The sequence below is a fragment of the Mastomys coucha genome, unplaced genomic scaffold (assembly GCF_008632895.1).
Source record: "Mastomys coucha isolate ucsf_1 unplaced genomic scaffold, UCSF_Mcou_1 pScaffold7, whole genome shotgun sequence".
In the NCBI taxonomy this organism is placed as follows: Eukaryota; Metazoa; Chordata; class Mammalia; order Rodentia; family Muridae; genus Mastomys; species Mastomys coucha.
Genome location: NW_022196913.1, coordinates 34,371,057 through 34,385,439, shown reverse-complemented (window position 1 = coordinate 34,385,439; position 14,383 = coordinate 34,371,057). Strand labels below are relative to the sequence as shown.

At 42.6% G+C, this 14,383-nt stretch overlaps 1 protein-coding gene across 2 annotated transcripts in view; it reads right to left on the bottom strand.

Moving 5' to 3' along the window:
• Mboat1 (membrane bound O-acyltransferase domain containing 1) overlaps positions 1-14,383 on the bottom strand; it is a 113,209-nt gene that overhangs the window by 34,108 nt on the left and 64,718 nt on the right. The window contains exon 4 of one of the 2 annotated variants that reach the window (XM_031358658.1): positions 11,670-11,765. The exons of the other annotated variant lie outside the window; for it this stretch is intronic. Within the exon in view, the coding sequence (XP_031214518.1) occupies positions 11,670-11,765 (96 nt within the window). The remainder of the gene's footprint in view (positions 1-11,669; positions 11,766-14,383) is intronic. 2 annotated transcript variants of the gene reach the window in all.

The following is a 14,383-nucleotide window of genomic DNA, read 5'->3' as shown; positions in this document are numbered from 1 at the left end:
CACACACACACACAGAGACACACACACACAGAGACACACACACACACAGACTCACACACACACAGACACACACACACAGACACACACACACACACACAGTCATACCTCTTTTCAAAGACTGAAGCTCTATGCTTTGGCCTTGACCAAGAACACAGTCATCACTTCTCATTTCAACAGGGCACTGGACAAATGGACACAGCATGATTTCTGTCTGCAGAATTAAGCTCTAAGTCACTGCACTAAAGACCAAAAGCCTACAGTAGCCTGAGAGGGGAAGAATGTGACGAGAACCTATCCTTTGAATCTCTTTGAACATGTGTTCTCTTTCCACATAGAACTCAATTACATGGACATCGGGCTGGCTAATCAGATGGGTGGCCAGACAGCATAAAGCAACAGAGGAAAACACTGCCCAGGGACAATGGGGTGAATGGCCACCAGTAGGAGGGGACCAAAGCCATACATAGTTCTAATGTGCATCTATAAGATAGCCAAGAACACAAATGGTGGGTGCTTCAAACGTTAACCATGAATCTCTGTGATCTTGTCATGTGCATTTAAATATATTTAAATGACATTCAGGAGCTGTCATTACGACACTACTAATAAAACAGTTAGAACACCACTAGTAATGGCCCCTCTAGGAAGAAGCTATCTGACCTTCTCCATTTCTTCCCACTCCCTTGCTACAGATATCCAGGTTCAAAGATAGAAACAGATTCATCTTACATGCTTTAAAAACATTTTCTTCTTCCTCTGCTTGTTTTGGGGGTAGAGGGTGAGATGGTGTCTCACTCTGTGGTTAATTCTGCCTTCCAGCTCGGGACAGTCTTCCTGCCTTAATCTCCTGAGAGCTGGGACTGCAGATGTGAGCCACTATACCTAGCTGAAAAACCTCATTACCAATGGTAGTATTAATTAGCTCTTTGATTTAATTGTTCACATTTTTTAGACCATTTAGGATACTACCAGTTTTTCACTATCAGTGAAAATAGCTACAACTCCTGAATAAATTTATTTCCTTACCATAATTCAATTCCTATTAATTTTACCAATTACAGAATATGAACTTCAAAGGAAATTTTTTTTTGAAACTTGTAGGAAAATTGCCTTCCAGAAGGGTTAGATGTATTTATACTCCCACCATCGGTGTGAGAGTTCACATCCCATGTTTTCAAAAACACTTGGGTTAAATTGATAACATGAGGGGGGAAATGACTGCTCGGATCTGGCCTGGACTGGAAAAAAGAAGTAAGAGTTCTGGCCGCTGCCCTCAGAAAAAATAACTTCCCTTGCACCCTTCTATGAGAGCAAAACCAAGAATCAATTCACTACAATAAGCTTTAAAAATATCAGCTTTGCTACAATTGCAGTGTTTCCCCAGGGAGAGGAGTACATATTCTAATGCCTTCTGTAGGCACGTTCACAGAGAAAACATGGAGATATTCACAGCTTTTAATACAAATCGATTTAAATTCCATTAGTAGCACTGCCGAAGTACATCGCGTGTGTTTTCTTTACAGGTTCAGCCCGCGGCGGCTTGATTAGTTTTGAACGATAAATAAATTTTCAAGTCTTGAAATAACCTAAAGTCTAAGTGCATATGTTCACCCAAATTAAAGATATCCATATATGTTCTGACACTAATCACATTCAATCCCACTAAGTGCCTATCTGTGCTCTTACACTAATAGTACAATGAAGAGCGCTAAGCACTAAGAGTCACACTCACAAGACAGATGCTCCCATACCTAGCTGCTTTGTGACCCTGAGTTCCACTTTGAAACTTTATCTCCTGGCAGAGTCTGAAACACCACATTTCAGTTGAAAGAAACAGCAAGGCTAAATCAACTCCATTGTAAAAGAAAGTGGCTGCTGCTGCTGCGTATTTACAGTAAGAACCAGCATTCTGGGCCAGTGAGAGGGTTCGTCCAGTAAGGGTGTCTGCCACCAAGCCTGATGACCTGAGTTCATTCCTCAGGACTCGCACAGCATATCTTCTGATCTCCAACACAGGTTCTGTGTCATGCACAGATGCAAATGCACACACATACACAACCTACATAAGTACAAGATATTTTTAATATTTAAAAAGTAATAATGATAATAATTTTGAAAAGAATTAACATTGGTAAAGATACTTTTTAATTGTCTATTTGTGATTGAAACCCTTTGTCAATTTCAGGGTGGGGCACTCCTCCATTTATGCCAGAAAGATAGGTTTTTATCAGCCATTTTCTTTTTTTTTTTTTTTTTTTTTTTTTTTTTTTTTTTTTTTTTTTTTTTTTTTTTTTTTTTTTTTTGGTTTTTCGAGACAGGGTTTCTCTGTATAGCCCTGGCTGTCCTGGAACTCACTCTGTAGACCAGGCTGGCCTCGAACTCAGAAATCCGCCTGCCTCTGCCTCCCAAGTGCTGGGATTAAAGGCGTGCGCCACCATCGCCCGGCTTAGCCATTTTCTTTTAAAAAGAAAATATGAATGAATGAGTGAATAAATATTAACAAGAAAGAATGGTGGTGCACTGGGAAGCAGAGGTAGGTGACTCTCTGAGTTTGAGGCCAGTCTGGTCTTACAGAGTGAGTTCCAGGACAACCAGGGCTATACAGAGAATTTCTCAAAATTAATTTAAAAAAAAAAACCTATAGAATAGAAGCAAACAAACCTCCATGTAGTAGATAGTGTTGCCACTTAGCCATCAGAAAACTCAGTCAGGGACAACCTCCAAGGAACAGGCACTCCTTCTGTTTCTGCTCCTTAGCCACTTACTTGCAAGCTGAATACTCAGCAGTTTTCTGCGTAGGCTCCAGAGAATTCTTACAGGAAATTTAAAAAACAAGAAACTACAAAATGCACACCACTTGAGGAAATTCACCAAGACTCAGCTTGCAGAAAGAGGCAGGAGTTAGTTTGCACCCTCCTTGTAGGCAAGCACAGCACCAGGCCTGGGGTGCAAGCACATAACTATTTTCCCCAAATGTCCTTAAACTTCCTCTTCTGGTACTTTCCATGAGTCTGAACATACTAAAAATAAAGCAAATGATGTCAAATGTATGATGCATACCCATAAACCCAACATATATCTGAGAGAGTTCAAGTCCAGTTTATGCTATGGAGAAGAGATCAATCTGGAATACACAGCAAGACTGTCTGGGGTGGAATAGGGTGGGGCAGAGAAAGAAAAAGAAAAAGGAGAAAAATGTGTGATGCTAACAAGACAAATGGAGGAGGAGGTATAAGAAGAACATCCCAGTCACGAATGGTGAAGTGCTGTTACCCAACACAGTCAGGAGCCGGAGATGTGTGTTGACCCATCAAAAGCTAATCATGAATCAATGAATATGAGTTGCTTCAAGTTGCTATGACAAATTGCCACATGCCAGATGGCTTACAAAAACAAAATTTGAGTTCCAACTTTTAAATTAATGCTTCTCAACAAACATCTAAAGCTAATCCGATGTGCACAATGGTGGCTCTTTCTGGAGGCTCGGGGGGCAATTTGCCCCGTGCTTCTTCCTGACTTTGGCTGATTGACAGCAATTCTCACCCTGGCTGGACTCGTTACACCTGTAGTTTCTACCTCCACCTTTGCACAGTTGTCTTTCCTCTATGTGTGTGTGACTGGGTCTATGTACCCAGGCCTTCTCACAAAGACAACAGTCAGACTGCATCTAAACCACATACGTTAACTCACGGTCACTCCATCTTGATGATCACATCTGCAATGATGCTATTTGAAAAGGAGGATGGAGCTTGAGGCTAAATGGACAGGAGTTTGGGAAGGACACCTGCAATCCATGGCCACATGTTAGTTTTCTACATGTTCTGGATTATGAGAGCATAGTCATTCTGCAGCTGTGCCCACTCCTGTGTGTCTCATCTGTGCCTGCCATACACAGACTTCCCAGTCTATGTCTGCTGAATAATGAATGAAGGAGCCTTTGATGTAGGACCAAGACCTTTCCTTGGCTTGTAGCTCTCCTGCACAATGGCAGCTCTTCCATAAACCCTACCTGATATCTCTAGGGTCATTTCCTCTAGCATAAAATAATGCTAGAGGGAGGTTTAAAATAAAGGGTGCTTGCAAAGTAATCTAAGCAAAGAAGCCTTGATATTTGCAGTGTTCTCTAATGTTCCCAGCAACCTTTTCCACATTCAATTCAACAGTCATTATTTTTAATGTATTAAATTTCCTTCAGTGGCCTTCCAAAGTCCCTAAGCTGGTTTTAGACAAACTACTATCTCTCCTTTCATATCGATATATCCATATTTATTTATTTTCATTTATACATATACACACATTTATATATATATATATATACACACACACATTTATATATATGTATATTTATATATATACATACACACACACTCAGCTTCAATGTAAGCTGAGATAGTTAATTTTAGGTGTCAACTTGATTACGTTAAAGGATACCCTTCCTTTTGGATGTGTGTATGAGGGTGTTGAGAATCAATAGCGTAAGTGAAGAATCCCTGTCCTCACTGGAATCCCTGGTAGGGTCTGGCCAGGACCAACAGTCAAGTGTGAATTCTCCTTCTAATTCTGTGCTCCAACACAAATCTTCTCCCTTCAGACATCGGAACCCAGGCTCTTGGGCCTTAGGCTCTGACTCTGTCAGGGATTCTACTGCTACGACAAAACACCAAAACCAAAATCAACTTGGGGAGGAAAGGGTTTATTTGGCTTACATTTCCATATTGATGTTCATCATGGAAGGAAGTCAGCACGGGAACTCAAGCAGGGCAGGAAGCTGGAGGCAGGAGCTGATGCAGAGGCCATGGAGGGGTGCTGCCTACAGCTTTCTCTCCATAGCTTGTCCAGCCTTATAGAACCCAAGACCACCTTCCCAAGGGTGTCCCTACACACCATTGGCTGGACTCTCCCATGTCGAGAATTCATTAAGAAAATGCACTACAAGCCTGCCTACAGCCTGATCTTATAGAGGCATTTTCTCAATTGAGCCTTTCTCCTCTCTACTGACTCTATCTTGTGTTGAGTTGACATAAAACTAGCCAGCACAGGCTCTGGGATACAGCAGCAGCTCCAGAGCCTAATTATCATCAACCTCAGCCTGGGAGTTCCAACTCCAGGTGGGACTTCTTGGTCTTCACAATAACATCAGACAATTCTCTTAATAAATCCCTTAATATGTATGTGTGTGCATACGTGCTCACACACACACTCACAAACACATAGTTATCTCCTGCTGTTCCATTTCCCTGGAGAGCTCTAACAGACATACATAAGCACAACTGGAATAAACCAGGGTAGAAATCACAGAAGACACACGTGTGTGTGTGGGGGGGGGGTCAGGGGGAGTCTGGTACTGCTGTGTGTTCAAATGCTAAGTACTAGTCCCCAAGATCTGGTTGCCGACTGATGAGGAGACCCTAATGTGCACCAAATGATGTTATGTTTCTTAGCTTCCCAAGTTAATTAACTGATCAATAAAAGGCTAAAGCCTGTGGTTGGGCAGTAAATAGAGGTAGGCACATGTTCAGTTTTCTGGCTGGGTATTGCAGGTAGAGAGAGGAGAGAGAGAGGAGAGGAGATGAAATGAGGAGGAAGACACCATAAGAGAAGATGGACTATGAGCACATGGCCAGGAGAAACAGCAAATAACAAGGGACATATGGCTGGGATGTAAATTAGAATAGTTCCAAATCCTGACTAATCCAGGCTTACAGCTTGTAATTAAAATACCTGGATTGTGTCTTTTATACAGCTAATAGGAATTTACAATTTCTTTTATAGACACTCACAACACAACTGTTAAAAGTGCCCACAGCTATCAACAACAGCACTTGCTGTCTATATAAATGGACTTGGTAAATATAGTTAACAGGCAATGGCAACCCCAGCTAGTGACACCCAGGTGACAATTCTCTTGCTACCCAGACTACTCCATGACAAGGACAGGGGTCAGGTGGAAAAGCTACAGAGGGTGGCCAATTTTTTAAATAACAGGTATTAAAAAAAAAATAATAGGTATTTTTAAATAATCAAGTTTCAAGGCTGCTAAGATGACAAAGGGTCTTCTATTAGAGGATTAGTCCAAGCCTGAATGAGTGAACTATACCAGCATGTGCAGACCCTAAGCTTTTATGAATTACATGGTATGGGTAGGAGATGGCACCAAGGAAGGGAAGAGTGTGGAGTTCCGGGTTATTGCCCATTTCGTAAACCATCCTTCTGGCAAGTATAGTCAGAGACTTGAAAGGGGTCAAAATTGAAAGGGGTAAGGACAGCCAGCCAATAAAGAAGGGACCTTAGAACTGGGGCAACCCAGCATGTAGACAATTTAATGGGTTTGGTAATACTCAGGCTGCTGACATTTTGCCTGCCCTGTTGGTGGCATGAAACTGCTGAATAAATCAAGTTATGGACATTTCTTGTCTCAAAAGATATATACAAGAAATATGCAAGGTATATTTTGAAGGAAAAAGTATTTGTTCAACACTTAGCCTTATGTGGAATTTCTCCATCAAATCATAAGGACCCAGAGAATACTGTGGAAGACACAGCAAGAGTGTCCTTTGCAGATATATTATGGCTTCTGGTTTCATGTTTTTATGGGAGTCCTGAATGTGTGAATGAGTTGATCTCTCTATTTCTTATGCCTTCTCTTGGGTTCTTTTTCTTCTGTTTGTTTGCTTTGCATAAAGTTCTAATGTGTTGTTTTTTGTTTTGTTGTATAATATTTTTTATATTTTATTTTGCGTTGTTGTTATCTGTTAGAAGCCTGTTGTTTTCTAGTGTGAGACAGAGAGGGGATGGGTCTGGATCAGAGGGGAGGCTGGGGGGAACTGGAAGGAGCAGAGAAAAAAATGAAGCTGTAATCAGGATGTATTGCAGGAGAAAGAAGTTTCTTTTCAATAAAAGGAAAACATTTTGGTTAATATCCCAATTGCTATATCTGATAAGTCTCCCCAAAAACATTGAAAAATGGAATGAAGAGGTTTTTTAAATTATTATTTTATATGTACGGTGTTTTTCTTGCATGTATTTGCTGTACCAAATGCAAGCCTAGTGCCCAAGGAGTCCAGAATAGAGTATATGATCCCCTGAGAGTAGAGTTCCACATGTGTGAGCTGCTATGTTCATGGGTGCTGGGAATCATACCCAGGTCCTCTGCTGAGCCATCTCTCCAATCTGAGCTTAAGTATTTTATACATTCTGGAACACCTATTAAGGGTCTAGAATCCTTCTTAGTGGGACTCCAGAATGAAGCCAAAACACGAATAAACTCTACAAGCAGTTGTGATTCCCACTAAAAGCCTAATTTTTAAAAATATTTATTTACTTTTTTTTTTACATGTATGGGTGTTTTGCCTATGTGTATATCTGTATACCATATATGTGTCTGGTGACCTATAAGGCCAGAAGATCCACTGGAACTGGAGTTATATATGTTTGCTAGCTGCTGTGTGAGTGGCAGGAATGAACTGTGTGAGGCTGGTCCTCTCAAAGAGCAGTCAGTGCTCTTAACCGCCATGCCATCTCTCTAGTCCTTAAAGGCTACTTTGAATGCTAAAACATCTTGGCTATTTTGTGGTCTTTGTTGCTCCTTTATTTTCCATAGTTTACAAACAACACACATCATTAAAAAGAAAAAAAATAAATGTGTGAACCGATTTCGGAATAATTGGGGAAGCACTTCATGGTTTGAGGACAAGACAGACACATACAGGTGAAGCAGGAAGCAGAAAGCTATGGGGGGAGGGGAGGGGAGAGGGGGCTGCGGAGGTAGGAGGGACTGAAGAACGGAGAGTCTGTGACCAGATGGTGATCCTGAAGATTTAAATATAGCAATTCCTTAAACAAGGCACATTTGCCTTCCAGAGCCTTCTCATGTTGGGACAGCTTTGTGACCCAGCCTACAAGGTGTAAGGAATGAGCTGCAGTGTTTTATAGGACTGTTGACTCTATTCCAGGCATCACCCAGCTAAACCAGCATCCATCCTTGAACTGCACGTATTCATGAAAGCCGTACCATCCATACACCCAAGACGCTCAAGTTATTCAAAAGACAGCATGCTCACTCTAGGCTGCAAGCTTTCCACCCCTTTGCTGATAACTGCATGCCTGGCACTCATGGGTATACCTCTCTATAGGCTTTTCATTGAGCCCACAAATGAGTCACATTCCTACTGATGTGACTCAGTCACAGTGGAGTGCCCCAGTCCTACTGATTTTAGTTAACTTTTCCTGATGCTGTGTGTGACCAAATATCCAATGGATATCTTGCTCAGGGCACAGAAGAGTCAGCCCATTACAGCAGGAAGGACTTGGTGGAACAGTTCACATCATGAAGGCTATGAAGCAGAGAGAGAAAATATAGGCTGGCTTTCTCCTCTTACCCATTACTCTGTGAGGATCCCTCATCCCATGAGACACTGCTGCCCATATTCAAGGTGGACCCTAGCCCATCAGTTAATTCTCTGCAGACATCCTCTAGACATGTCAAGAAGTATACCTCACCAATCTCCTAGGTGACTCTAAAGCTAATCAGTTTGACCATGGATCTTGACCATCACCATTACTGATCACAGACAACATCACTTCCCATATGGTTATTTACATAAGACTATTTACACTTCCCTTAAGGCTAGTTACAAACACCAGTTATTTCACACATTTAGGCTAGTCCCAAATCTCAACCTTATTTAACACCAATGAAACAACCTTCTTTTAGTTAATGCTGTTAAACACCTCATACTTGACAGTATATCCACTCATTATGGTTTATATTAATTTATTTATTTCCCTCCCCTTAGAGCAAGGCCCCTATTCACCAAGGAGTCACAAAAGAATATGCAGTCTAGCTCAGGTTCTCCTGATCTATGCTGCTTGTGTAGAAGAGTCCAGTTCCTGAGGAATTCCTAACAAAAGATAATGAGTCAACAGGAACGAGCTTACCTTAATTCCACAAGAGTCGTAGAAAGCTGTTCTTGAACTAAGATTAGCAGGTGTGTGTGTGTGTGTGTGTGTGTGTGTGTGTTTATGCAGGCTCATGTGCACTTGTGGAGGTCAGAGAACAACCCTGGGTGTTGATCCTCAGGGGCTATCCTAGTTATTCGAGTCAGGGTCTCTCACAGCCTGGAACTTTCCAAGTAGGCTGGGTTGTCTGGGTAGAGAGCCCCAGGCTGAGCAAGTCATACTGAGCAAGCCAGTTAGCCCCTCCATGACTCCGTCTCCCCAGCAATGGAATCACACACATGGGCCACCATACTTGGCTTCCTTATGTGGGTTCTGTGGATAAAGTCAGGTCCTTGTGCTTGCAGGTAAGCACTTTACTGAACACACTGATATGCCAGGAAGAGTTCATGAACCCCAAAAGACTACCAAGGAGCCGTTTCTGATGTAATCACATTAGGGCCTCTTTATTAGAAACTTGAGTTTGGGCCTACCCATTGCAAATCCGCAGGATGCTTTGGTGAACCAGCCCAGAACTCTCACTGGGGTAAGGCTTTATAGAAAATGGGAGCAAATGAGGGGGTGTCCACCTTGGCAAGCATCTAACTGAATGACTATTGTAAGCTCACAGGTAGGTGCTCTGAAGCACGATCGTATACAATCACAAGCAGTCTGAAAGTACGTCTGAAACAATCAAACTAATCTTTGATTAGTTAGGAAGTAGCTAGGGAGTAACTCTGGCTGAGGACAAGCCATGGGGTCTTTCCTGGTACATGGATGCAGAGTGGATTCTGCTGCAGGTCAAATTCTCAGGCTTTTTAATTTTAAGATAGAGGTTAGTCCCAAGATGGGATAGGTTTGACCTCTCAGCACCATCTCTCCATGATGTAGAATTAGCATTGGTCTCTACCCAAAAGCTAATATGTACCAGAAGGCCCACAAAGTCATAGGTTGTCACCTGTACTGGGGATTTCTCTTATAGTTGACAGAAGTCAAGGGAATTTGGAAGTAGAATAATTGGTGCAGAATAGCCAAAGGATGCTAAAAGGACACCACCTATTTATCCAGCTTCTATTATTAACTAGTAAGATTATTAACTAGTAAGAGATGAAATGCAGCTGGGGGGGGGGGGCGAGGAGGGAAGTAGAGGGCGTGAGAGATGGCTCAGCAGTTAAAATGCTTCCTGTTCTTCCAGAGGCTCCAAGTTCAGTTCCTCTGGCTGGCGTCCATTTATAACTCTCTATAACTCCAGCTCCAGGAATCCAATGTCCTCTTCTGGTTTCCACAGGCGTTGCAGCCAAGTCACACATTCTTATAGACACACAACACACATGCCCGCTCAGATGACACACGCAGACCACACACACACAAATACCTCTTTAAAATCTTTTTTAGAAGAGATGAAACACCGTGGTGGTTTGTATATGCTCACTCCAGGGAATGGCACTACTAGAAGGTGTGACCCTGTTGGAGTAGGTGTGACTTTGTTGGAATAGGTATATCACTGTGGGCATGAGCTTTAAGACTCTCATCCTAGCCGCCTGGAAATGATTATTCTGCTAGCAGCCTTCAGATGAAAATATAGAACTCTCAGCTCCTCCTGTACCATGCCTGCCTGGATTTAAGTTTTTCTTCACCTAGAACTTGCTCTGTTCTAGGCTGGCCTTGAACTCAGAGATCTGTTTGTCTTTGGCTCCTGGGATGAAAGGCTTGCACTACCACGCCTGGACCTAAACTTAGCTGGATGAGATCTTACCCCAAGTCACTACTCCCTTAATTCAATTTAATATCCTTGAACACAGGATTCAGCTCCATTTCACTCCCTGATGCCCCTTTAAAATTCAAACCATACATTTTATATTTTTCCTTTCTCAGTTAGAGTGAGGGTCTTAAAGCCCACACCCAGAGTGACACGCCTAATCAAACAAGGCCACACCTCCTAATAGTGCCACTCCCTGGGGTGAGTAAGCGCCATCACAAACACATAAAGGAAGTGTGCTGCAACGTTTATCGTCAATTTGACACAAGCTAACAACATCTGAGAGGAGAGAAGCTCAATTAAGAAAATACCTCCATAATATTCAGCTGTCAGACATTTTCTTAATTAGTGATTGATGCGAGAGGGCCCGGTCCATTTTGGACGATGCCACTCCTGAGCTGGTGATCCTGCTCCTATAAGAAAGCAGGCTGAGCAAACCATGTTGAACAGCCAGTAAGCAGCACCCCTCCATGGCCTCTGCATCAGCTCCTGCCTCCAGGTTCCTATCCTGCTTGAGTTCCTGTCCTGACTTCCTTTGATGATGAACTGTGATTTGGAAGTGTAATCCAAATAAACCGTTTTCTTCAATAACCTGCTTTCTGATCACAGTGTTTCATTGCAGCAATAGAAACACTAAAACCAGAAATACAGTATAATCTTTAGTGGTTACAGGTCCTGCCATTGTACTAACAAAAGTGACTGCGGGCAAGGCATAATCACATGCCTAACTGTTCCAATAAGACTGAAAAGGGAAATGGGAGGGCTCCTGGGTTGTACCTTCCGTGACCTCCTTATAACTGTACAGAGTTAACAGCACAGAACAAGTACATTTTTAACCTCACCTTCATTACCACCGTGTCTCGCTGTGATTTAGCTGGGCATGATTATCCTTAATGTGTACTTGGTGTTGATAGACCCCGAGAGGCCTAGTCAAGGTCATCAGTTGAACACTCCCCCTTCCAATTAAGATACTCACCCAGAAAAATCTGTAGTGAGAATTCCATAATGGAAGATGTATATGCGGCTGATGTGGCATATCGTAAGGTAGCCCATTGCTACAAAAAAGGAATACCTGAAACCCAGAATACAAGAGACCAGATTAATGTGCAGGACAGTAAGGTGCTCAACAAATGCTCTCATTGTCTTCTCTTTCACCCTCTGCAAGTGATTGCTCACAAAGTCTTGAGTGCTCCAGCCATGTCCTCATCTACCCCATCTCCCCTTTCTTCCCACTCCTCTGGGCACGTCATCTTTTCTTGCCTAGACTACAACTTTGGCGTCAAAAAGATCTGTACACCAAGTGTGCACAGTGTCCACAAAGGTCAAAGACAGCATCAGATTCCCTGGAACTATTATTACCGGCAGCTGTGAGCTGCCATGTGACTGCTGGGAATTGAACCTGAGTCCTCTGGAAAAGCAGCCAGTGCTCTTAACTGCTGAGCCATCATGTCTCTAGTCCTAGCTGCTTACTTCTGAGCATGGGCAACTACCATCAGACTCTAGTTTCTTCAGCCTTCCAATATGGGCTCAGCACCCAAGGAGCTCCAAGCTTTAGTGCCAGATAATGACTTCTGAGATGTCAAAATTCCTGGACTTAGTAACTACAGGGTTCTGACTTTCTAGCAGACAGCTATTGTTGTAGTACTCAACTTCTAACATGTAATCCAATCCAATAAAGCCTCTTTGTTACATGCGTGTCTGTCTGTATCTCTTTCTGTCTCTCTGTGTCTGTGTCTGTCTCTGTCTTTCTGTGTCTGTCTCTCTGTCTCCCTGGGTCTCTGTCTCTCATCTGTCTCCATCTCTTTCCCCTCCCCTCTGTCTGTCTCTGTTTCTCTGTCTCTGTTTCTCTCTGTGTCTCTCTCTGTCTCTCTCTCTGTCTCTGTCTCTCTCTGTCTCTCTGTCTCTGTCTCTCTCTCTCTTTCTCTCTCTCTGTCTCTCTCTCTCTCTCTCTCTCTCTCTCTCTCTCTCTCTTTCTCTCTCTCTCTGTGTGTGTGTGTGTATTTAAGTGTGTGTTTACACAGGGTCTCAGGATTTTACCATGTAACTTTATAACTGTAACTGGCCCGGAACTCATTCTATGTAAACCAGATTGGCCTGGAACTCACTTGCCTCTGCCTCTGCCTTCCAAGCACTGGGATTAAAGGCATACACCATCATGTCTGGATATATAGGCATTTTCTATAGGTCTTTCTTCTCTACAGCATCCTCCCTATCACACTACACCTGCCCCCCAAAAGCCCTGCATAAATCACAGCTTAGCTACTTGAATTCTGCTATATAGAACACTAATAGATTAAAATTATCCACATGGATGTCTGTTTCCCAAACTCACTGGAATCTTGAGCATCCCACCCCTCACTCAGCCTGACACATGGATTGGGGGTAGGGAGGGTACCAGGGACTGTTGTAGAAATGAATCTGCTTACCATTTTGAATGTCTCAGGAATCCAACAGATAAGAGACATAAATCCAAAAGCTTTAACTTCTAACATATGTCATAAACCAGGGAAGATGAATATTCTGACATTAAATTGTACTGAAACTCACATGTTCATATTAAAATAACTCATGAATTCTGGGTCAACCCGGGGAGTAGTGAAGTAAGGACTATATCCAGATAGTGAGCATACAGAGTTCTATAAAGCATCATACAACATTAAGTTCTCTTTCATCCTAGTTATAAGAAGAGGATGTTCCAGCTGAAAGGCACTGGTTGGGCATTTGCCTACTGTGCACAAAGACCTGAGCCTGCTGCTCAGCATCTCCAGAAAGAAGAAAGGAAACCAGGAAGAGTCGAATAGCCTAAACCAAAAAGTCAAAATCCAAAATGTTCTCAAAAGAAAAATGTTCCGCAATAAGAAAGAAAGGAAGGAAGAGAGGGAGAGAGAGAGGGAAAGAGAGAGAGAGAGAGTAGAAAGAAAAGACTGAGTGTCATGTTAGTCCTCAAAAACGTTCAGATTGCAAAATATTCCCAACCTTAAGTTTTCAGATTCTGAGAGTCAAACCATTGACCTCTATACTCATGGTCCAAGACCTTAAGGCCTTCAAAACTGGAGGCACTTCTTTCCAAAACACATTAGATAAAGAATAGTCCTCTGACTCCATACAAAAGGCTTTCCTTACTTTGGATCCATCCTAAATCCCTTCTAAGCATGAAGACAGTCAACAGAGACAATGCCCAAGAGCAAATGCTCTCAGCCGCTGGAGTAGGAGGAGAGGGAGGAGGCCTCATTGCCTCTGGCTTCCATTCTAGAAAGTTCATGTGCGTAAGACAGAAGCACAGACTGGATTCATCAGGTAATAGACTCTTGTAGAACCAGGTCAACCCTAGCCACACCTGTTTCTTCCCTGGCTTACAGGGTAAACAGATTCAATGCAGTGGTTGTAATTAAACCACAGCTGTCAAAAACAGGGGTAAGTATTGAATCCTAACAAAACAGGGCAGGACATTCTTGCCCTGGCTGGACCTGAAGCCTCTGTAGCACAGAAAAGACATATTGTGAACACAAATAATAAGAGAGCAAACCCTGGCACTCGTAAAAGCAATCTGTGGTATGAGAAACTGGCAGGATGGCTGGCTACTTTTGGAAAGAGAAGTGTGACAGAGATTGGGACAGGACAGTTGGTAGCGTTTTCATGTTGGCCTGGCTGGGTGTCTTCTATGTATGTATGTATGTATATATATATATA